The sequence below is a fragment of the Pelecanus crispus genome, chromosome 11, assembly GCF_030463565.1.
Source record: "Pelecanus crispus isolate bPelCri1 chromosome 11, bPelCri1.pri, whole genome shotgun sequence".
NCBI classification, from domain to species: domain Eukaryota; kingdom Metazoa; phylum Chordata; class Aves; order Pelecaniformes; family Pelecanidae; genus Pelecanus; species Pelecanus crispus.
The window spans coordinates 18,789,610-18,812,352 of record NC_134653.1 but is presented as its reverse complement, the minus strand read 5'-3'; the positions used below and the strand labels follow the sequence as shown (position 1 = coordinate 18,812,352).

Sequence of the window (22,743 nt, the reverse complement as noted above, 5' to 3'; positions counted from 1 at the left end):
AATTACTGGGTGATTTGAAAACTACTTTTCACATGAAAGGAGACCAGACAAATCCTGCCGAGGTTGATGTACTCACCTATTCAGAAAGCACTTTCCAAGTCATGACTGGCATCCTTCTCAAGTGCCAAACAAAGTACGTACAAAATAGCCCAGCTGATATGTTAACTTGCTCCAAAAGTAAGTTCTCAAAATGTTCCCAACTAAGGTCAAAAACCTCCCCTTCTTCAGGCAGCTGTAAGCAAGAACTGAAGCACAAATTCCACTGGTGGACATACAGCCTAAGGGTCCCTTATTACCTACAAGCACTAAAGGAGATTTTTTTGCACAAAATGGCACCAAGATTGTGTCCATCTTTCTTATTATCAATGAAAAACATACTCTGTGGAGGTCATTGGTATCTGGATGTTTAACTCGCACGCAGTCCTCATTTGGCTTCCCTATTGCAAGTCTTATAGTACACACACACACACCCCCCAGTAAGTCTCCTACCTGAAGTCCTTGGATGCAAGCACCTCATAGTAGTATATAAGCTTGCACTTGTGACTGGAAACTTGCAGAGAGGCAAGAACATCATCCACCCGAGGGAGGCTAGTGCCAGAACAGGGCAGAGGGCCATGCATTTTCCATTGGAGAATGTAAAAGCCAGGCCAGCGAGTCACATGAGATCCCTGGAAGAGAGAGAGAGAGTGCCATCAAGTGACTACCAGGCATCTTAAGAAATAGATGAATGACTGGGCAAAGTCAAAAGAAGCTATTGAGCTGACTACTTGTCCTGGTTTCGGCTGGGATAGAGTTAATTTTCTTCCTAGTAGCAGGCATAGTGCTGTGCTTTGGATTTCGTAGGAGAAGAATGTTGATAACATGCTGATGTTTTTAGTTGTTGCTGAGTACTGCTTATGCTAGTCAAGGACTTTTCAGCTTCCCATGCTCTGCCAGGTGCACAAGAAACTGGGAGGGGGCACAGCCAGAATAGTTGATCCAAACTGACCAAAGGGCTATTCCATACCGTGTGACATCATGCTCAGTATATAAACTGGGGGGGGGGGGTTGGCCAGGGAGCAGCGATCGCTGCTCAGCAACTAGCTGGGTATCACTCAGCGGGTGGTGAGCAATTGCATTGTGCATCACTTGCTTTGTATATCATTATTATTATTATTATCATTATTATATTGTTATTATTATCATTAGTATTTTACTTTATTTCAATTATTAAACTGTTCTTATCTCAACCCAGGAGTGTTTCTCACTCTTACTCCTCCGATTCTCTCCCCCATCCCATTGGGGTAGGGGGAGTGAGCGAGTGGCTGCGTGGTGCTGAGTTGCTGGCTGGGGCTAAACCACAACACTACTTTGGGGAGCATACATCATTCACTTATTTTACATGACTGAGCCACACGCCCCTGTAATGCTATTAAAAAAAGCCTGCTTATTTTCAATTAGCTTATCATCATGGATTATGGAATCTCTTTCCAATGGCTCATTCTAAATTAGGACTGCAGTAGCAGCCACTTTCACAGGGAATCCAGAGAATGACCACCACAGTGACTATTTCCAAGCAATACATGATTTCCCATACCATTGATTCCCTCCCCACCACCAGACCATTTTGGAGTTTGCTAGGACTGTAAGACCCATGCCAGGACACAAACACATCTGACCTGGATGCTCTCTCCTTCCCGGCAAACCAGTGGAGATTCCATACGGCTGTAATCCACCCCAAGGACCCACGTCTTATCAATTAGCTGCATATTGTCCCCAGCAGCAGAGGTACTTGGTAACGTGGCTTCTTTATGACTTGTTTCAGGAGCTCGTTTGGAGTGAAAGAGGCTGAACACCACATCTCCCTTCAGGATGTCAAAGTCCCAGGTAATGACAGATTCCCCTTCCAAAATCTCCACAACTATCTAAGAAGGGAACAGAACAAGCACACTGTAAAGAGTCAGGTCTTCAGATAGCAGCCAGCATCTTCCTCCCCACTCTGCAAACATGCTTTTCTCTATAAGCCTTCAGTTAATCAATTGGTCTTGATTGCTAAGGAAGATAGAATCATAGAATCGTTTAGGTTGGAAAAGACCTTCAAGATCATCCAGTCCAACCATTAACCTAACACTACCAAGTCCACCACTAAACCAATTCCGGGTAGAGTAGCAATTTCATGTTTCCTGGCTTGGTGGCTGGATTATTTATAATGAAAGTAAAAACTAAGAATCATTAAGATTGAAAAGAACCTCTAAGATCATCATTCCAATCATCAACCCAACACCACCATGCCCACTAAACCATGTCCTCAAGTGCCACGTCTACACATTTTTTTTAACACCTCCAGTGATGGTGATTCCACCACCTCTCTGGGCAGCCTGTTCCAATGCTTGACCACCCTTTCCATGAAGAATTTTTTTCCTAATATCCAATCTAAACCTCTCTGACACAGCCTGAGGCCATTTCCTCTCATCCTATTGCTAACTACTTGGGAGAAGAGACCAACACCCACCTCACTACAACCTCCTTTCAGGTAGTTGTAGAGAGTGATAAGGTCTCCCCTCAGCCTCCTCTTCTCCAGGCTAAACAACCCCAGTTCCCTCAGCCGCTCCTCATAAGACCTGTGCTCCAGACCCTTCACCAGCTTTGTTGCCCTTCTCTGAACACACTCCAGCACCTCAATGTCCTTCTTGTACTGAGGGGCCCAAAACTGGACACAGTATTCCAGGTGCAGCCTCACCAGTGCCGAGTACAGGGGGACAGTCACCTCCCTGCTCCTGCTGGCCACGCTATTCCTGATACAAGCCAGGATGCTGTTGGCCTTCTTGGCCACCTGGGCACACTGCTGGCTCATGTTCAGCCGGCTGTCAACCGACACCCCCAGATCCTTTTCCACCGGGCAGCTTTCCAACTACTCTTCCCCAAGCCTATAGCATTGATAGCATTGCATAGGGTTGTTGTGACTGCAGTGCAGGACCCGGCACTTGGCCTTGTTAAACCTCATACAATTGGTCTCGGCCCATCGATCCAGCCCGATTTCCACTGCTGCTCTCCTCCCCAGTAGATCTTTTTTAGCCAATCTTTCCCCTGTATCAGAGTTGCTTGTAAATCATTTGCTAGTTCTAGGAAAACCTCAGTGGAACTGAAGCAAAGCATTCAGGACACAGCAAAGAGCACCTTCTGTGTGGTTATGAACTCCAAAAGGCACCACTGCTTTTTCAGGAGTATTAGCAGGCCAAACCAGAGTTATTCATCATCAGTGAAGCTGGTAGACTGTTTTGACATTCAAGTGCTCCTTTTTTGCACATTCTTTTGTGTGCTCTTCCCATTACACACCTTCTTATATCACCACCGATACTGTCCTAGCTATGCCACTGAAAATGGAAGCTGTACTATCAGAAGGGAAAGTGAGGGAGCTTTATTTCCCCAAGAGGAGGTCCAGAAGACCAGCCCATAGTAGAGACAAGAGACACTTTCTCAAATTGCAGTTCTTTATTTCCACACTTCTAGCTAGCATTAGCCTTCCCAAGAAAGGCACACCGCTACCAAACCATCTCGTGCCCACACTTTGGGAGCCCTTTGTTGTTCTAGTTAGCCTTAACAAAAAGAACACATCACTGATACCAGTTCAGCACCTCCTTCAGCCTTATGAAGTTCTGGTTTGTACCTCATGTGGAGCTCCTTTGAGGACACTTGCAGAATGATAGATAGTTTCTGTCCATAACCGGATATGATCCGAGTTCTCTGGCTCTTCTTCTGTTTGATAAAGTGACTTGGGAACAAGTCCGCCTTCTGGGACAGTACACTGGAAGAGTCAGACAAACAAATATGAGGGTTCATACTCATCTAGGGGTAAAGTATCAAGTCATCTGTACCATGAACACTTGCCTGCTGTCAGACATAGAGGATGACACCATCAGCTGGCATAGGATTTCACAATGGGACTAAGTGTGGTGGTGTATCTCCCCCCTTATTCCTCTTTCTCATCAACCACTTTACGACCTCAGGAATTCCAGGCTGCAGCCTTTGCGTGGCAAGTTGGTCAGTTAAGCACCCCTTAATTGTACCAGAAACTCCTACATGGCTGAAGCAGAGAGCGGTCCTGTCCTTATCAAAATCTTTGTATTATGACTAACAACGGGAGCAAGAACAAACAGCTACCCCTGACAGCCTTGAAACAGAGTGGTATCATCAGTACTAGAATTCCAGCAACTACCGACCCAAATTGTGGCTCAGATGGAAATTTACTGGTGATTAAAGTCAATCATCTCACAATTCTATAACAGCAGTCCTAAGTGAGGCCCTTTGAGCTCTCCTGGACTGCTGCGGGCTGCACCAGCATCTCCCTCTGAGCGAGACGCCTCTCAGAGCTAGCAAACTCTGAAAGTTTGCTACAACCAGAAATCCATTGCCGAAGACCGACAGCAGAGCCTGGGCTGAAACCCTTCACTCCTCGAGGCTCAACCCTTGCCTGCTGAGAAATGCCAAGACATTAGACATGAGTATTTCACTGAACTCAAGGGGAATTTTTAACAGCTATACTATTATATATATGCATTCATGTTTGTGCGTATGCATGTGTGAATCAGTTTAAGTAGTCTGTAGATGTATGATTTAATTTCAAAGTGAGTCTTGCTGCATTATCCTTATTCCTATAAACCTTTGACCAAGTCTGAGACTAAGAGTGGACCTAGCCACACCTAGACTCCTCTCTGAGGAGTTTAGAAAGCAAGGGGGTCTATTCTGAACCTCGTGACTCAACAGGAGGGTCCTCCTTATCCCCTACATGCACAATCCCTTTGTGAATCATTCCAACTGAGTGTAATTTAATTTTCCTTTATGCACTTCCATGTAGTAATAGAGTGAACCTTGCCATCTTCAAATCTGTACCTAAGTCACTGTTTTGATCAATTTTGTCTAATCACTTTGTTAATCACTGATGACTGAGTGCTGTTAAAATATTACAATCAAATCCTGTGATTTGCTACAAGTAAATTCTAAACTGCTACTAAATCAAACTGTAAAGTCACTCATTCACAATAAATTAACATAGTCAGCAGGATTCTGAGCAAACTGATCTAGTTAAAGCTGTCCCTGCTCACTGCAGGGGGGTTGGGCTAGATGACCTCTAAAGGTCCCTTCCAACCCAAAGCATTCTATGATTCACAAACCCTGCACTTGTGACACTAAGTTTACTTGAACTACGATGATTTGTCTAAGCTTCATTTAGAGAACTGACCTCTAACCCCCTTCTCCAGTGCAGCATTACCAACCACTTCAGGGCAAAGTCTCCTGTGCACAAATTGACTGCACTGTGCTCAGAGCAACAGTATCCCAGCCAGAACAGAGGTTTAACCATCTTTCAGAAGGGAGTGAAAGGCCAGGGTGTTGAGGAGGAGGGAATCAAGGGAGCTTGCACATTGCAGATTCCACCTGCACAACAGGAAGGAAAACTCACCATGCAGTCTCCTCCCAGGAAGTCTGGGATGATGTCTTTGTCCACATAGTCTACCAGCCCTCCTGGACCCTGGTAGTTATTCCCACTGTAAATGAGGAACTTCTGCCTTGTGTTCTCATTGATAAAGGGACTGACCTGAAATAAAAAGTGGGCAGAAGACATCACTGTCACTGAGTGATGTTAGAGACAACATTTATACCATCTTACATGGATGCTTTAGGCTCTAGACTGGAAGGCCTCATCAGCAGGAATGCAGACCAGCAGTAGTGCAGAGCTTTGCAACTCTGAAGCACTTCCCCAAAGAAAGGGGCAACAAATGGAAAGTGTACTATATCATCATCTCTCAATATTTTCTACGTCATGTAAAATAAGTTTACAGTCACTGCACCACATATAAACCTCATAAGAAATTTAACAAGCATATTCTCACATTGCCAGAACAGTCAGCAGGCACCAGGCAGAACCATATTATTACTCGTCTTCTGTGTCCTCCAGCATGAGATTAAAAAAATATTTTCCCATCAACATGAAAACCCACGAAGTTTGGGCTACCAGTGCTGCATGAGGATTTGCAGTTTAGGTCTGACATCCTGTCCTGCCCTGGTGGACAACAGCCACTAGAATCAAATGAGCTACAGGCATGCTATAGCTTGCTCTGTAGCAATGCTGTGACCTCTTCAGGACTTCAGACACAAGTTATCTGGAAGCTTTTCCCTCCCTAACTCTTCAAATAAGCAGAATTACACTGACTAGATGATTTAGCTATTTGTATATGCACAAGTGCTTATGGATCCTGCAGTCCAGATTTCACCCACCAGAGTCCAGAGCACAGGAAAAACCCTGGGTGCTCGCACTATCAATAGTCTCCCCAGAGTTTCAGGGTAGTTGTCCTCTACAACCTCAATTATCCGAAGCAGGGCCTTAACTCCAGGCCGCCAGAGATGCCGCATATTTAGCCCTTCCAAGTCCACCAGACATGTCCAGGATCTAAAATAAACACACAGAAAAAACCTGTTAGAACTTCATTGCACAGTGGCTGCTCAGTTCACAATCCACAAAATAATACCATAGCCCGTACAGCATCTAGTGAAGCCAACAAGGGAGATCAGCAGTTCCAATAAAAAGATTTCCACTCAGGCAGCAAACGTCTGAATACAGTTGAGCTTTCAGTAAAAATAGACACCCAACCCTGAAGGCAAGAACATATGTGTCAGTATGGAAGAGGGTAAGGTATGCAGGCCTATGCTAAAAATAATTAAAAAATGCATTTTAAATGAAAGTGGAATCTAGCAGACAGTTTCCTGTATAAAAAAAAGAGAGTTTCAAGGATCTACTTTAAAATCACCAAGACAGCAAGACTAAGTTAATCTGAAATGGGACATAAAAAGATGTAAGGAAGGACCAATGCTTGCGTTCATATGAAGCTGTAGAATTTATCTGCATTTAAGTCCACTATATATGGTACTCCAAGCCCAGGAACAGCCCATAAAACTGAGACACTGTTGTCTGCAGTTTAACCCTAAGGACATCATTGAAAACCTTCACAGAAGCATTCTTCTCACCACATCAGTTCAAGCTCTGTAAAGGTACAAGAAAACTAATTATACTAACGTGATGGGGCGGCCAAAGATGTTGGTATTTTCCTCACATCTCTTTTGTCCTTCCTCATTAATCGACAGAACCTGAAATCAAAGACAGTACAGACTAGGATTAGCCTGAGTATGACCGAGAAACCAGGATAGCCCAGAGACTTTATTTCAAAAAAATACAGAACCCAGAAGCATACTAGTTTGAGAACTTGCAGCGTGCAAAACAGAGAATAAGAGTCTACAGGGGGGAAAAAAAGTTCCTCTACTGAAAAATTGTGCTGACCATACAAGGTACAGAAGCTGAAAATCCAAGATGAAATAGAAGAGTCTCGAGATCAAATGTTATTAGCTGAGTTGCATGAAGAGTCCATGGATAAACTACAGATTATCAGAAAACACCTTTCTGGTCCATTCATACCATTACAAAAGCTTCACTTTTGTCTCTGCAGAAAGCAAGCAAAGTGGTGCCATGCCAAAGTCAAAGGCAACTTTGAGATGCCAGCCACGAAACACAGGAATTATTTGTGTCAGGCAGGTAGATTCCTGCTACACTATAACAAGACTTCGAAACACCCCAAGGGAAATAGAGTTACTCAGGTGAGAAACCACAGAATCATTTAGGTTGGAAAAGACCTTTAAGATCATCAAGTCCAACTCTTAACCTAACACTACTAAGTCCACCACTAAACCATATCCCTAAGTTCCAATGCTTGACAACCCTTTTGGTGAAGAAATTTTTCCTAATATTGAATCTAAACTTCCCAAGGCACAACTTGAGCCTATTTCCTCTCATCCTAGCACTTGTTACTTGGGAAAAGAGACTGACACCCACCTTGCTACAACCTCCTTTCAGGTAGTTGTAGAGAGTGGCAATATCTCCCCTGAGCCTCCTTTTCTCCAGGCTAAACAACCCCAGTTCCCTCAGCCACTCATAAAACTTGTGCTCTAGACCCTTCACCAGCTTTGTTGCCCTTCTTGGGATATGTTCCATCAGCTCAACGTCTGTCTTGTAGTGGGGGGCCCAAAACTGAACACAGTACTCAAGGTGCGGCCTCTTCAGTGCTGAGTACAGGGGAACAATCACTTCCCTACTCCTGCTGGCCACACGATTTCTGATATAAATGAAGGTACAACTTACATGTCGCAGCAGTGATTCCTCTCCCAGAGCTTTCACCAAACCTTTTGTGTCCATCTGGCCAAGACGAAGGATGTAGAGCGGTCGTCCATCTTCAAAACAAACATAAAGGTTTAAAGAGGGAAGTACTCTAGTCTCCCAGTCTATCACTCTAGTACCTTTTATAAAGGCCACATTAAATATTTGAAAAGGATAAAAATCATATCCAAAGGCAACCTTATCAAAGAGATGCTGCTCTGCGCTAGCTCTAGTCTGCCTGATCTGTGCAGAGAAAACAACAAAATCACAGCAAAACAGAGTGACTATTTACAGGTCTTCAACTGCTTTGTTAGTGTTTAAAGCGTCAGTACAACTTCTGCCAAAAATCCCAGGTTACTTATGAGGTCATATAATGCAAATGGTGCTGTAGTATCAATGTAAGGGGCAGCTTCTAACCTTTGTCTTGATAATGCCATCCTCCAGTGTAGTATTCGTCTAAGAGGGCTGGGGGCCTCCATGACTGTAGGATGTAATCCACCTGGTACTGCTTTCGCCAAGACAGTGACTGACAGAGCATTTCTCGAGCTTTGTCAATGTTGAAGTCACGAGCCCGCAGAAATCGAAGGATATGTTCATCTTTGGGGATCTGAGAGAAGAGAATATCCAAGTATCAGGACTGGTATGTTACCTGTACCACTGTTCATAAAGCCTGCAGAGCATGCACCAGTTTTTAATCTCTTAAAACTGAGATAACAAATATTAAACCTACATTCCCTCTCCCTCCCTAACTATTCCATCTGAATACAGTAGATGGTGCTAGGAGCACAAAAGAAGTGACCAGTTCATGCCCCTTTCAGAGATATGGGCCTGATATTTATCTGAGCATTGCATGTGCACAGGCACAGCCTGTGAGAAGCCTTTCACTGATCCAATTGCAAAAAGCCCCAGCAAACTCTGGGCTGGCTAACATTTCCTTCAGCTAGCTATCTACAAGGACAAACAAAATTCTGAATGAAAGTAATAGAGCTGCAAGCTTACCTCCCCACAGGGCAAATTAGCAAATGATGGAAAGCATCCACAGGTAATAAGTTAACCAAGTTAAGCACACACTGTTTGGATGGGGATCACAACTGTACAGTCTTTGAATGATTACCCAGTAGCACCAATTTCAGCTCTTTTACAGGCCCTTCTTCTGCTTTGCTGTTGACCATGCTTCCCTGGTGGTATTCGAACAGGAAAGCTTTTGAGTTCTTCCACAGGCTTCCCTGCCCCATCACATCATACTAGCTCTTGCCAAAACAAACAAATCAACCAGAACTATAAGATACCATCTTCCTCTCTCTATCACTCATCCCAACACTTTCTATCAGTAATTCTAGCACCACAGGCACAAAAGCCTTCCCAAATCAAGTCTGTAGAATGGCTTATTCCAACCTCCTTCCAATTCTCCTGTGTTCCCCTAGCTGAAAACCAAAGAAAAATTGCCAGTAATACTAGACAGCAGGAATCAACAATAATCCTGACAGATTCCATAGAAGTGCCAAATTTGACTAAAAGTCTGTCAGTTGCCAAAACAACTGGATTACAGCTGCAGATGCTGTGGTTTCTCAGTCCCTTCACCCCAACTCCCCCAAAACTGTTTGACCTCATTCACTACATCAAATTTCCATTAAAAATTCAAGTTCTGTCAGCAGGGACAGTCTCCTCCAGAATATCTGTACTGTGCTTAGAACAACGCAAGCAATCTGAGCCCTGCTGTAAGACAAAAAAAGCACATGTTCAGGAGTCAAAGCTCTTTTGTTTGTTCACTGACATGCTCATGAAAACAGAAACCAAAGAGCAGTGTCAGGCTGGGAGCAATCTCAGTTTCACAAAATGGTGTGAAACTGCAAGATTCCACATAAAGAAAAGAGTTCAGGCAGCCTAAAGCCAAGCCTAGAAGCACCTGAAGAGATGGGAGATTAACACTGTTCAGCGTATTCTAACACTTTGCAAGTACTGCATTTGTATGTCATAGAAAAGGGCAGCCTTCCCAAATAGGATGTCAGATGTATTTAGAATGCCACCAAAATTTTCTGCATCATAGCAAGATTAAAAAGACAGCAGAATTTTTATCAGATTATTTACATTTGCATTTCTGCTGCTCAGAGGAAGCTGTTGTTCACAAGACAACAGACAAAAAACACAAACATCTACAACAGCCCCTAGATCTCCTGTAAGTTGCAGGAGAAGGCATGGTTGTTAGAAGGTTTTGCTGCTTTTAATATCTTAAACCTATACTGTACACAGCTATAGGTAAGAGGCAAGCTCAGCGCTTCTGTTTGGACCAATGGCAGGGAGCTCTAAGGGGAGTTACTCCACTCCAAGAGGAATTAGTCTCTTCATTATCTTTGTCCAAAGCAGTAACTGCCATATTCAAGAAAATGAAGTTTTAATTTCAGCCTGTTTTTCTATTTATTAGTGAAACTACATGTACTGTTCTACATGGTACAAAGCCATCAATTAGTAGCTTTAAGTATCTGCAATTTTAACACCATTTGAAGTTTTTTTTAAAGCCATAGTAAATCTGATTAGAAAAAATAATGTCTGCTTTGGAAGGAACAGGGAATAGATAGTGAAATAGGATGAAAAGGACAAAAACAAGAAGGGACATTTTCCAAGAAACAGGACATCTACAAATATTTTTTGACAGAAGAATAAGGACATCCCTGCTCCAAATTAAAAGAACAGATAGTCACAGCCAGTAACAGCCTCTCCAGAGAAAACTCAAGTCACATAGGACAAGTTCCTGATTTTCTATTATTCTGACAGGCAAGCAAGAGAAGCAAACAGGTGAGTAGTAAGTGGATTTACAATGACGTTTCAATAGCCACCATCATCCTTCCTACTTGTTCAAGACCTTGTAGGGAACAGAGCTCACAAAGCCTACGCAAAGGGTCCAAGGCAGCTCCCAGCTGTCACTAAGAGCGCTCAGCAATATGTTCTACCTTGCCAAGGTACCTAAACACAGCAAGCAGCTGTCAGGAAGCAGAAGTGCTTATGCACACTCACAGAGCTCCAAGCACCCAAGAGGCAGTTTCACTTTTTCTCATGTGTTGTCACTTTGACTTTCTCCAGCTTCCATTCCCCAGGCTCTGACTGGGGGGGGCGGGGGGGGGGGACACAGGACAGAACATGACACACCAACACACAGAAGACAACAGGCAAGCATTTAGAATGAAACCGAGATCCTTGCAGATCACACATGGATAGTCTCACTGTCTTAGTCTCACCTAGGGCTCATTTTCAGCTGGATACCCAATAGCTGAGATATCTCCTACCACACAGGAGTCCACACTTTTACCAGACAGAATACCGTAGACCTGAAAAGATTCATGTCCTATATTTCAGAGCATCACTATACTTGGGAATTCATCCCTGCCCACTTTGTTCTGTGTCTGCTTGTTGTCAAGCCCCTTTTATCTGACAGGAGGTTGAATCGGGGGAGACATGGATCACAAACAATATCTAGTAGATCAAGTTTTATTAGTTAATCTGTTATTATCAGCAGGTAACATTCACACAGTTCACTCAGACATACTCACAGTTACCTGTTAGTTGGGAGGCCAGCCCCAGCTGTTTACTCAGAGGCAGAGCATCACAGTGACAGGATAGCAGCTTGCAGTAGGTGTTCAGACAGTCCTTCAAGGGGTTCTTTGTTCCATCAGATGTATTTATATTCCTGTAGTCTCTACCTGCATCTAGCAGCCACCACTCTTGGACATGGTCCATGTTATACAACCTGTTGATGCCACCACATACCAGTGGCCTTAGATTTGGCAGATGTTTGGTGTTCTGAATGTATCAGCTCTTGCAGATTCAACAGCATTGTTAGTCTCTGGAGCTTATCAGCTGCTCAGAGACACTCACACACTACCTCAACGTGTACTGTTCTCTTCTTCAGCCTGCAGTTTTCTGGTAACTGTTTCTCCATCCACGTTCATAGGTACCAACAAAATCCACATGCACACTCACACAGAAGGGGACTTCTTCACGAGTTCAGTAACAACAGAACTATAGCCCTAAATCTTTGTTACCTTTTATTTCTACATAGGTGATACACAGTTTTTCCAAGAAAAAACAGGGTTTTAAAAATCATGCTTAAACTCCTTATACTCAGATGAGACATACTCTTTCTCAGCTCTGAGAAAGATACAGCAAGGCATGTAGAAAGTACTGGCAAAGCTCCTTGCAAACAGTAGTCCCTTTTGGAAAGGCCAGTTAAAGGAAAAAAAAAATTAAAATCTTCCAAAGCTCATGAGTGTGGAGTACCTCCTAACCCATTCTATGTGACTGACTGAGCAGTTAGCTTCTAAGCCAGGAAGCTATTCCTATTAAAACCTTATCTAGCTGTACTCTGTTTTCAAGGGAGATCACTTGCTCCAACCATCCTTCTCCTGTTTTCCCCTCTTCCTAAGCACTCTTTACCTATCCAGCCCACCCAATTACTCTGTTGCTATCCTTGGTCCTTCCTTTCCTTACCACCCAATCTCTCTCCACTGGGAAATCTGGAGTTAGATCCCTCTAGAGGGATTCAAGCTGCATTGGGTCTTTTATTTTCTCAGCCACATACCAGTTACCCTCTTGGCCTGATATAGAGACTCCCCTTCAACCCAGAGGAGCACAAGCAGCTGCTGAATCCTACAGCAAAGCAGAGATACATATAGCCCACAGTACCCATGTTGCTTTTCAGGGGAAAAATGTTTCCACCCATACTAACTGGCCAACTCCAGCTGTACTTCCCCCAGTCTAGTGCCCTCAGCTCCTCTATTTTGGAGGCTTACACAATGTACCTCACATCATAAGGTGAGACTGTCTCTACTTCCCAAATCCTGTGTGGTTTTGAAATAGTACATTTTGATAAAGGAGATTAAAACAAGAACAGAATGAATTCTCCTCAAAAGAATTCAGCCCTTGGCTGTACAAGCTTATACAACCTGCCTGATGTTCTATGTAACATGCACAGCACGCTGCTGATGTGCAGCAGCCAAGAGCTCAGTGCTACCAACTGCCTCTCTGCTGAGCAGCATCTGCCCAGAGACAGGGGAGGCACCACCAGTGCAGCTAACCATTTATCCCACCCCACCCTGCACGTCTTGGGAAATACAACCCATCCAGACAGGCCAGTCTGGGCCACCAAGCCCTGGTCAATGCCTACTCTAAGTACATAGCAAACGCACTATGCTCACGGACCACAGAGTAGCCTTTTCAATACTGAGAGGACTGAACTGGGCAATGCAGGTGCAGCCTGTGATACTGTTGGATCCCACTGTAAGGTCACACAGACCATTGTCCATGCCTAGCCTTTTACCTAACCTTGCTGAAACAGTTCGGTCTCAACACACAAGTTGTCCACAGCCCTGAGTTTTATTGTGGGGTTGAAGGTACACAAGCTATGAGAAAACTGTGTTCAGGTTTGCAAAGGGGTACTCTCTGCCTCACCTACCCACCTTGCCTTTGTGCGTTTCTTGAAGCCACTGACGAAGGCGGATCAAGCAACTCTCTTGCATTGGAGTGAGCTGGCCCAGATACCTCTCAATATAATCAGCATCCAATTTGTCAGCTGGAGAAAAAAAAAAAACAATTCAGAGGAGACTTAGCATAGCCAGAAAGGACATGTGCAGTTGTTTCTACACATCAGGTTGCTTATGATTTACACTGGAAGAGCACAGAAGCCTTCATTTTAACTGCCTGCAGGAAGTGAGTGATATTCTCACAGTGATTAGGGTATGAAGGACACAGACAGCATGTAAGGTACCAAAGCTAGATCACTCTGCCTGTCTCTTAGAACACTAATATTTCATTCAGCCCTGAACTGCTCCAGCAGGAGCTTTAAAAAAATAAACAAACAAAAAAAGAACAAGCCAGGACTATGGCACTCATCTCATTAACCACTCTAAGACCTGGGCACTTAAATCCCCTGGTGTCCTAAAGATCTCACACACAGTTCCAATGACAAGAGGCTAAAAAGCAGATAGTTGAAAACTGAAATGTTATTCCACTTTCAGACACCAGATGGAAAGGGAGAATAACACTACCATTTCAGCAAGGGAGATTTTTGGCATGAGAAGTCCTGTGCATACCACCAGCTCAAGGTCCCTCTAGATCAGAGACAAAGGACAAGGGGCTTAAGTCTGCCAGCATTCAGAGATAGAAGCAGATGTGTCATCTGATGCTTGTATGTGCAGATGCCAGCAAGGAGAACGTGGTACCCAAAGGGAAGCAGCACGGGTCAGCAGCTGTACTGGAAGCATGCAGGCACATCAGGAGGAAGGCTGAGAGGAGGACCTCCAAGCTAGCTCTTCATCAGGCAGGATTTTTTTTCAGCAGATACCCTTAACTATAGAATAAGGCCTGGAGACCCACAGGATATGCTGTGGCTGACTGATAATACAGAAATTATATTGGATAAGTGCTACACCCCCACCAAATCCACAGAGCTAGTAAGCTGGGGAGCAGTCCCAGTGAAGCTAATCACTTCCTAAACATGAATATAAGCAGAAAAATAAGAGCTACTCTCCTCTTCTGCTAGATAGGCTCTGCCACTCTTAGATTAACTTTAACCTCAAAGCACATGAACATTTCTTATCATCAGCTCCTGTGTGGATTTCGATCCTTTTTTCAGATGGATTCCAACACAGAGAAGCTATCGGAGAAGGTCTGGCAAGACCAGAACCATTGATAGTACCGAATTCCAAGCTTTTTCCCTAGTTACACTCAGCAAAACAAGTGTTGTCTTTCCTTCTGAGGAATGACAGCTCCTATTTCTAATACCACAGCTCTAAAGTAAAAGGCCCCTCCTATTTCTTTTTGTCAGAGAAGAATTTTATGTAGTCTAGAAGATCTCATCAGATCAACACACAGAAAGATAAAGTCCAATTCAGACATTTTGTGTGAGAAATGCATTAGGCAACATTCTGCAAGTTTGTCTTGGCTTAATATAGGGGCAAAAAACATCCAAACCGATCCCCAAGAACATTAACATTGAAACAGCCAAAATATTTCATTATTATAGCATATTCAAGATACCTTTAAGTTTCTCCAATTTAAGGTATAAAGTAATCAAGCCCAAGTTTTTTTTTTCTAAGTTCAAACAAAACCATACTGCACGCACAGTTTCTCTTGGCTTTTCAGTTTTTGGGAAAAAAAGTTCCACTGTTGGTGTTTCTCTTGAAGAAAGAAAATAACTTTCTCTCCTCTCCACCCACAATCCAGAAGAAAAACCTCATGCCAAAAAAATAAAAATAAACTCATTAGTGAGTCCTACTCAAGGCATTTAGATTGCCAGCAGCTGCTACTGCCTGGACAGTGCATACCATCAGGGCTGACAGCCTCTGCTGGAGGGCAGGAGCTGCCAGTTTGCTCTTTGGTAGTTCCACGAGCCCCAGACTCAAGTGGCACATCATCAGCATTGTGTCCAACAGCCAGGTTTCGCTCATCTTTCTGTCCACACACTTGGGGAGGTGTCCAGCGGGGGATGAAGGTGATCCCTTGGGAGATCAGCTCCTTCAGATAGTGTTCAATCACTTCCTTGCCCTGAAGGGGAAAACTCCCATTAGGAAAAAACAATCCCATCTCCCCAAAATCAGCAAGGTGCAGAACAGTTTTCCTCAGGACAGATGACTAATGCTGTTAGAGATAAATAGAAATGAAACAGTTGTATCCTTCCACCTGCATGACCCTGTTAGAAAAATTTCAGTATGAAAGCACCACACAAATGATGAATTATAACGCTGGCCAGGCAAATTCCAATGCTATGGATGCAGCTACCTTTATAACAACACTTTTATCCCATTATCCTGCTCCCAAACCATCAGTTAGCTGCCCTGTTCCTCTGCAGCCCAGGGGAAAAGGCCACTGAAAGGAAATGCCTCCGCTCAAGCTACTGGAGAGACAGGGTGCTGATTTTTACCCATGATTTTTTCTTCCTGCACAAGAACAGTGTCCTCAGTGTCTGAGGAGCCTGGCACTCACAGCATCCACTGTGATCCTTCTCTGGTACAGCCTGCTCCCTCCCCTGCACAGACACATTCCAGCGAGCAGGCTGTTTTTGCTCATTGCACACTGGCTTTTTCTTTGTTTGCCCTACTGAGGGATTTCAGAGACATACGCGAGTATATAAAACTATAGTGGGTCTATTTTACAGAAAAGAAAATAGAGGCACACTGAGAGCAGGCGTTTGATTTTGTTTTTACAGCACAAAGGGAATCCCATCTTACCCGCTTGATGTTTGAAGTGTACTGCTTCATGGCAATTTTTTCCACTGTGCTTTCAAAGCCAAAAAATGACTTGATATCAAGAGATGCAGACTGTTCAAAGCAAGTCCACTCTTCATTCTCAGGGTGAACCTAGGCCCAAAGATACACATACGGTTGGATGGTAACAGAGAGTTCACATTATGGCAGGGCCCTTGCCGCTGGTACCAGACTGGCTATTTAATCTCCAGAGCTACAGAGTGAGGGGGCAGAAGAGGCTTCCTATGAGGCACTGACAGACCCACATTTAACAGTCAGTTTAATTCTCTCAGAGTAATAGAAGCACATCATGAACTGGACATATGGATGTTTGTGGTTAACCCAGCATTCTTCACGTGCACAAGGAAATCAAGATTAAAACCGATCTCTGCCCCAGCAGACCTGAACAGTAATATTTGTAGCAGAAGTTGCACTAAAATAGTAGTGAGACTGCCCACTTGAAACCATCATGTTAACATGATGGTTTCAAGATCTCCTTACAGAAGGACAGGGATGGCCTCTCAGAACATGCAGTTAAAAACCCCTACATCTGCAAAGCAAGACAAATGCAAAACAGTTTTACTTCTAGTTTTGGATAGGAAACTCAGCCACCAATGTCAGTCTTCTCCCCAAAACACAGGAGAGATGGCAGAGCAGGGAGTTTTCCCACTGTCAGTTCAATATCCACCTTTCCTTTCTAGCAATTTCCCCTCAGTTACTCTACATATGGCAAAAACCTACATAATCTTTTCCTCTTTTACACTTAACCCTTTTCTGAGAGGGCTCTGCCTTTTCTCTGTAGGTGCTGCTGTTCACGGACTGACAAGAAAGAAAAAAACTCCAGCCCACATACAAAGATATGAGCTCTATAAAGGACACAAATTCCCCCAGGGGAGATATTGAGTAACTGCAAAAGCAGGATCATATTTCTCCAGGTTGCTTCAGAGAACAATGCAGAAAAGGAAATATGAGAATAAACCTGTTTCCGGTGCACTCTGGCAGGGAAAAGGGAACTGGTAAAAATAGAGCAGGGAACCATCTTGAGGATGCAGTCAGCTAGCTCCCACCCTGTTCCAGGAAAAGCGCTCCCCTCAAAGCCCAGCTACTGACGCTTCCTTCCGAAGGACATGAGCCGGAGGCACCACAGCCAAAATCAGCAAGTGTGACAATGTCTGAGCCATTCCAGAGCGTTTCAGATCTGTCAGTGCCTTTCACAATGATGGAAGTCTGATTTACTGTAGTTTTTAGGAAGCCCCACGTAGCCACCAAGCGATCTCTGGCTCAGGAAACCCCTTCACAATCCAAAATGTTAATAGCTTTTCAACTCTGTCTTGCTTGAAACAGAAGCTACTTACAGTTTGCTTACTCCCAAGAAGCTGAGCTGTTGTCCAGTTGCCAAAAGGCCAGGTAAGTAACAGGATCTGGACTTTTGTTTAGGGAACAAGAAGCAGTATCTGATTGCTTCCAGAAACAGATGAAGCTATTTAATGGTGACTGAGCCCTAATAGCACAATTACAATGAAATGGCACACCGTTGCTGAAGGCAGCCACAAAATGAGATATCCAAGGCCACAAATAAGGCTCAAGACCCTTCTCAGAATATTTAGAGCATGAAGATCATTACAAGATGCTAAAACTTCCACTTATTTGTGGGCAAAATTAATTACCAGACTTTACTCTGGCCCTCATCCTAACAGATAGTAACAGTTTCCTTCTAAACCTCCAGATCTAAATACATGCCCAAGCTCCAGATGCTTTTATTAACTTGAATTTCAACCCAAAAGAAAAACTCAGGGAACATCATCAGTTCTGGAGCACCAGCCATGTTTTCTACTCTCACCCTAGGGCCTAACACTCCAATCAGAGAATCACAATCAACCTAAAAAACTTTCTCAAGCCCTATGAAAGCACTGGAAAAAGCCCACATCCTAAGACCCAAGAGCCTTCCAGTCTAAGAGTATCTAATCATTTTACATGACAGTCCAGTGTTCAAATTCATTCAAGCAACTTCAAGCTGTATGTTAGCACATGACTTTCAACACTTCCTTCACAGACAGGTAGAAACAAGGCACTTACCGAGTAGCTACAGGTCTCAAGGACGACAACACGGTTGGCAAAAGTCTCATTGTGGGCTTCAATGAGGAGAGTTCGCTCTTTCCAGTTCACTGTGTTTTTCTGGATGAAAAAAACATACTCTACCCCTGCAATCTGAGAACCAAAAGTGGGGGGCGGGGGGGTAGGAGAGAGAGAGAGTGTAACTTTAGGAGCCTTTATCTAAGCCAGCCAACAGAACCCAGGACTGTTTGCCCCCTAGGTTCCACTTGCCTTCTTCAGCAGCCTAGGAGCATCCACATTCAGTTTGCAGCTCCGTTCAATGATATGTATAGCTCCATCATCACTCCTGGATTCATGCAGAATTTCACTCCCCAGGAAGACTGGGATCTCTGGACATGTAGGAAAGCGCTTTTCATATGCCTGGAAGTGAAAACAGAACAAATTTCAGCTTCTGACTAGATCAACTTTAATTCCTTCCAAATTAATTATTTCCCTTCCAGCAAGAGTCCAACAAAACAGATGCCCTTCACCTCTGGGAAAAGGGGAGCCAACACAGGGTTGAAGTTAAAGCAAAATAATTATGAACAGAGGCAGCATCCACTCATGTCAGTCATCAAGCTAAGCATGTCTTAAATTTTCTTTCACACATGAAGTAGAAACAAAAGCCTCTTGTTAGAGAACTGGGAAGGGGACTCATAATAACTTGAACACCAGAAACCTAATCTTTAGCTAGCAAAAGCAAGTGCAGCTCTGTTGATTTCTGCTAGCTAAAGACTTGACCCAGAGATAATAAAATTCAAGTCAGACATATTGCCTCTATGAAGAGGTTATTTAAAAAGATTGAATACTCCTGTGCCTTAAAAATGTGATGTGTCAAACAGTTCTAGTTGTCCTAGACTATCAAGGGTAAGACCACCAATTATTGGCTACTCACTTTACCTTGATTTATCCATTTCTAAAACAAATCTGTCCTGGTTCCAAAATCTTCCTTGTTTTACTTAACCTGCATCCCTCTGACAAGCCTTTTATCCAAAGCTTTTTTTATCAGCTCTAGCAAAAATCCAGCTTTCCATGGCACTTCCAGACAAAGTTAACTTGCATAAATGCTACCTATTGTTGCTCTTTCCCTAACCTCTCCATCTCTCATTATATTGCAAGGTCTTTGCGGGATGGAATGTCTTCCTTGGATTTCTGAAAAATGCCTTGCATGTGGGGAGGCTATTGTAAATATTTAATTGAAGGAACACTAGCACAAGCTGCACAAGAAGCCCAAGATTAAACCACAGCTGTGACAGGAGAACCTGTGCTTTTCCCCACTGCGCTCTCAGAGAGCTATACCATTTTGGTCATAAGATTTTTTTTTTTTTGCTATCATCACACAGACAAGCCTAACCTCTGTGAACTGCTGCCATCTTTCAGTCTTCCATAAGACACAATCATTTTATACAGCACATAATTCTCTCAAGTATTTATATTTCTGTCTACCAGAGAAGAAAACATTCATGTGATAATGGTCAAGATCAGCTCAGTTGTCAGCACACGCACAGCACCATGGGCACACTCAGGATTGCTGCATTCTCCATTACCACAGCAGTTCAAAGGCTGGTTGCCCCACACATACTCATGTAGCCTGACACTGTGAATACCACCTGCTCTTAAAATAGCTCAGGCACTTAAGGATACATTCCATATCTCCTGCTCCTAGACCTCCAAACGGAACAGCAGTTATTTCAGACTATCATATTACTCTAGTATCAGGAAGAAAGTGCAAGCAGACTACCAGCTGGAGTTCTGGCCATCAGCAAAGTACACAGGTCTTTAAATCATCCTCTCCAAGTCACTGAGTAATGTTCTGCTTGCTTTGCCACATTTCTTGGAGAACTTTCCCCATATCTGTGAGGCCTCTACCTGTGCTTTTCTCTCCTGATTGTGACTAAAGCATTTTAGATAAGTATAAAGCTTCCCATGGCAAGTGACTATTTCCAACACCAATCCACCTGGCTCCATACAACAGCAGCACACTCCTTGCTTTAAGAAGCTTAATTTGTTATGACAAATTCACAGATGGCCGTCAGGCACTGCTGCAGGATGCTTCCAGCTATCCACTGCTGGTATACTGCACTTTCCTCAAGGATCACAGAGCATAAGGGGTGCACCCTTATTACCTACTCTGATATCTGCAGTTGCCAGCACATTAATCTTCTCAGGCAAAGTTAATACTTCCTACTTATGCCTCTACCTGGCCTCTCCCAATCCTCCAGACTCCAAACCACCATCTAGTGCTATCTTGAGGTCAAAACCTTTACCCTCTTTTCCCTTGCTAATCTTTTCTATTCTAGCATGCACAAGCAAGAGTCTCTCCAGGCCACCCAGACCACTCATTCTTAGTTACCAGTCTCAGCATTCAGGAGGGAAAGCTGTGAACACCTTTGTAAGGCCACTGGAATACCAGAACATTTAGCAACTATTTTTCAACTGTTTGTCCCATGCCCTCCTTACACATACCCTTATCACACTTGCAAAAAGTGTAACTGAAAACCTTACCCTAAAAGAAGGCTGCCCCAGTTAATCCCATGGCTTTGGAAAACAGCAGCTAGTGCAGAGGCTAAACAACACCTTGAGTGCCAGAAAAATCACATGAGAATAGTACTAGGATTGTCCATAGGTACCAGGCTTGACAGCTGTCCTGATTTTGGCTGGGACAGTGTTAATTTTCTTCCTAGTAGCCAGCATAGTGCTGTGTTTTGGATTTAGTATGAGAATAATACCGATAACACACTGATGTTTTAGTTGTTGCTAAGCAGTGCTTACTCTACTCAAGGACTTTTTCAGCTTCCCATGCTCTGCCAGGTGCACAAGAAGCTGGGAGGGGGCACAGCCAAGATAGTTGATCCAAACTGGTCAAAGGGGTATTCCATACCATATGACATCATGCTCAGTATATAAACTGGGGGGAGTTGGCCGGTGGGCAGCAATTGCTGCTCAGAGACTGGCTGGGCATCAGTCAGCAGGTGGTAAGCTGTTGCATCACTTGTTTTTTCCTGGGTTTTGTTTCTCTCTCTTGTTGTTCTCCTTTTCATTACAATTTTTATTACTACTATTATTTTATTTCAATTATTAAACTGTTCTTATCTCAACCCATGAGTTTTCTTACTTTTACCCTTCCAATTCTCTCCCCCATCCCAGGGGGTTGGGGGTGGGGAGGGTGAGCAAGTGGCTGTGTGGTGCCTGGTTGCCAACAGGGGCTAAACCACAACAACCACAAATCACAAGTCTGCCTAAATTCCCCTGAAGTCCTGCACCTCTGTTCCTGCAAGGCATGCCAGGCCCTCCTCACCCTCAGCTACGCAGCACCATGTCCCTTGCTGCCTGAACTCAGGCATGCTCTCCACCACCTTGGCTCACAGCTCCAGGCAAGCAGGTAAGATTGTACGTTCCAGGGCTCTACATTCAATGAGCGAGGACTAACCATAGGAAGCAAAGGCTGAGCCAACACCATCTATTTCTTTGGATCAGGATTAGGGCTGGCCAAGGATTTGTTGTCCCAAGTACTCATGATTTCCTACAAATTTAAGAGGTGCAAAGCAGCTGTGCCATGAACATTTGAGGGAGTTTGCAGAGAAACAACAGCTATTCTACTAGGACAATGAACAATCAAAGCACAGATACCCTCCAAAGGCCTCCCTTCAACAGCTTCACCAGTACTACTGAGCTGTAAGCGCCTCCTTGCCACTGAAAGACCGTAATGGCCAATCTGAAGCTCCCCGCCTGAATCTAGGTACCTCTGGCTCTGAAGATCAAGCCACTGGATCTGAACACATAGCTGGTGGTTTTCTCCTCTAACTATGCACTTGTCCCAGCTGGAGACATGCTTCCTAATAAACTGTCATTAAATCTAGCAAAACCAAGACCAGGATAACTACTAACAGAGTGCAGTCACTCTTTCAGACAGCTAAACAACATCTGGAGAATGAAGAAAGGTTGGGGTGGAGAGGCGCATGTCTGTGCACAGCCCTAGTGATTAACTAAGGTAACTGCCCAAACCCATCACCTAAATAGGTGGAACATTTCCATATTTGAGAAAGAATCCCTTTCGCACACTGATATTAAGTCCTTTGCTAATTTTCATTGCACAACTCCTCTAAAAATACAGCAGCCCAAGATGCCTGAGATCATATGAAGGACAGCTGAAGCACCATGCTGCAGTCACAATGAAGTTTTACTGTTAACATGCCTGAACTTTCAGCACTAAAGAGACTGAGCTATCAGGAGAGT

General features: G+C 43.8%; 1 protein-coding gene across 2 annotated transcripts in view; it reads right to left on the bottom strand.

The window, feature by feature from the left end:
• SEC14L5 (SEC14 like lipid binding 5) overlaps window positions 1–22,743 on the bottom strand; it is a 37,078-nt gene that overhangs the window by 1,695 nt on the left and 12,640 nt on the right. The window contains exons 2-14 of one of the 2 annotated variants that reach the window (XM_075718733.1): window positions 18,739–18,888; window positions 18,490–18,621; window positions 16,399–16,527; window positions 15,496–15,715; window positions 13,630–13,742; window positions 8,597–8,786; window positions 8,165–8,253; window positions 7,049–7,119; window positions 6,253–6,424; window positions 5,438–5,572; window positions 3,647–3,784; window positions 1,659–1,904; window positions 490–668 (exon numbers count right to left, since the gene is read on the bottom strand). In XM_075718733.1, coding sequence (XP_075574848.1) covers window positions 490–668; window positions 1,659–1,904; window positions 3,647–3,784; window positions 5,438–5,572; window positions 6,253–6,424; window positions 7,049–7,119; window positions 8,165–8,253; window positions 8,597–8,786; window positions 13,630–13,742; window positions 15,496–15,715; window positions 16,399–16,527; window positions 18,490–18,621; window positions 18,739–18,888 — 1,964 coding nt within the window. Of the gene's footprint in view, window positions 1–489; window positions 669–1,658; window positions 1,905–3,646; window positions 3,785–5,437; window positions 5,573–6,252; window positions 6,425–7,048; window positions 7,120–8,164; window positions 8,254–8,596; window positions 8,787–13,629; window positions 13,743–15,486; window positions 15,716–16,398; window positions 16,528–18,489; window positions 18,622–18,738; window positions 18,889–22,743 lie in introns of both variants that reach the window. The other variant, XM_075718732.1, reaches the window with a different exon arrangement.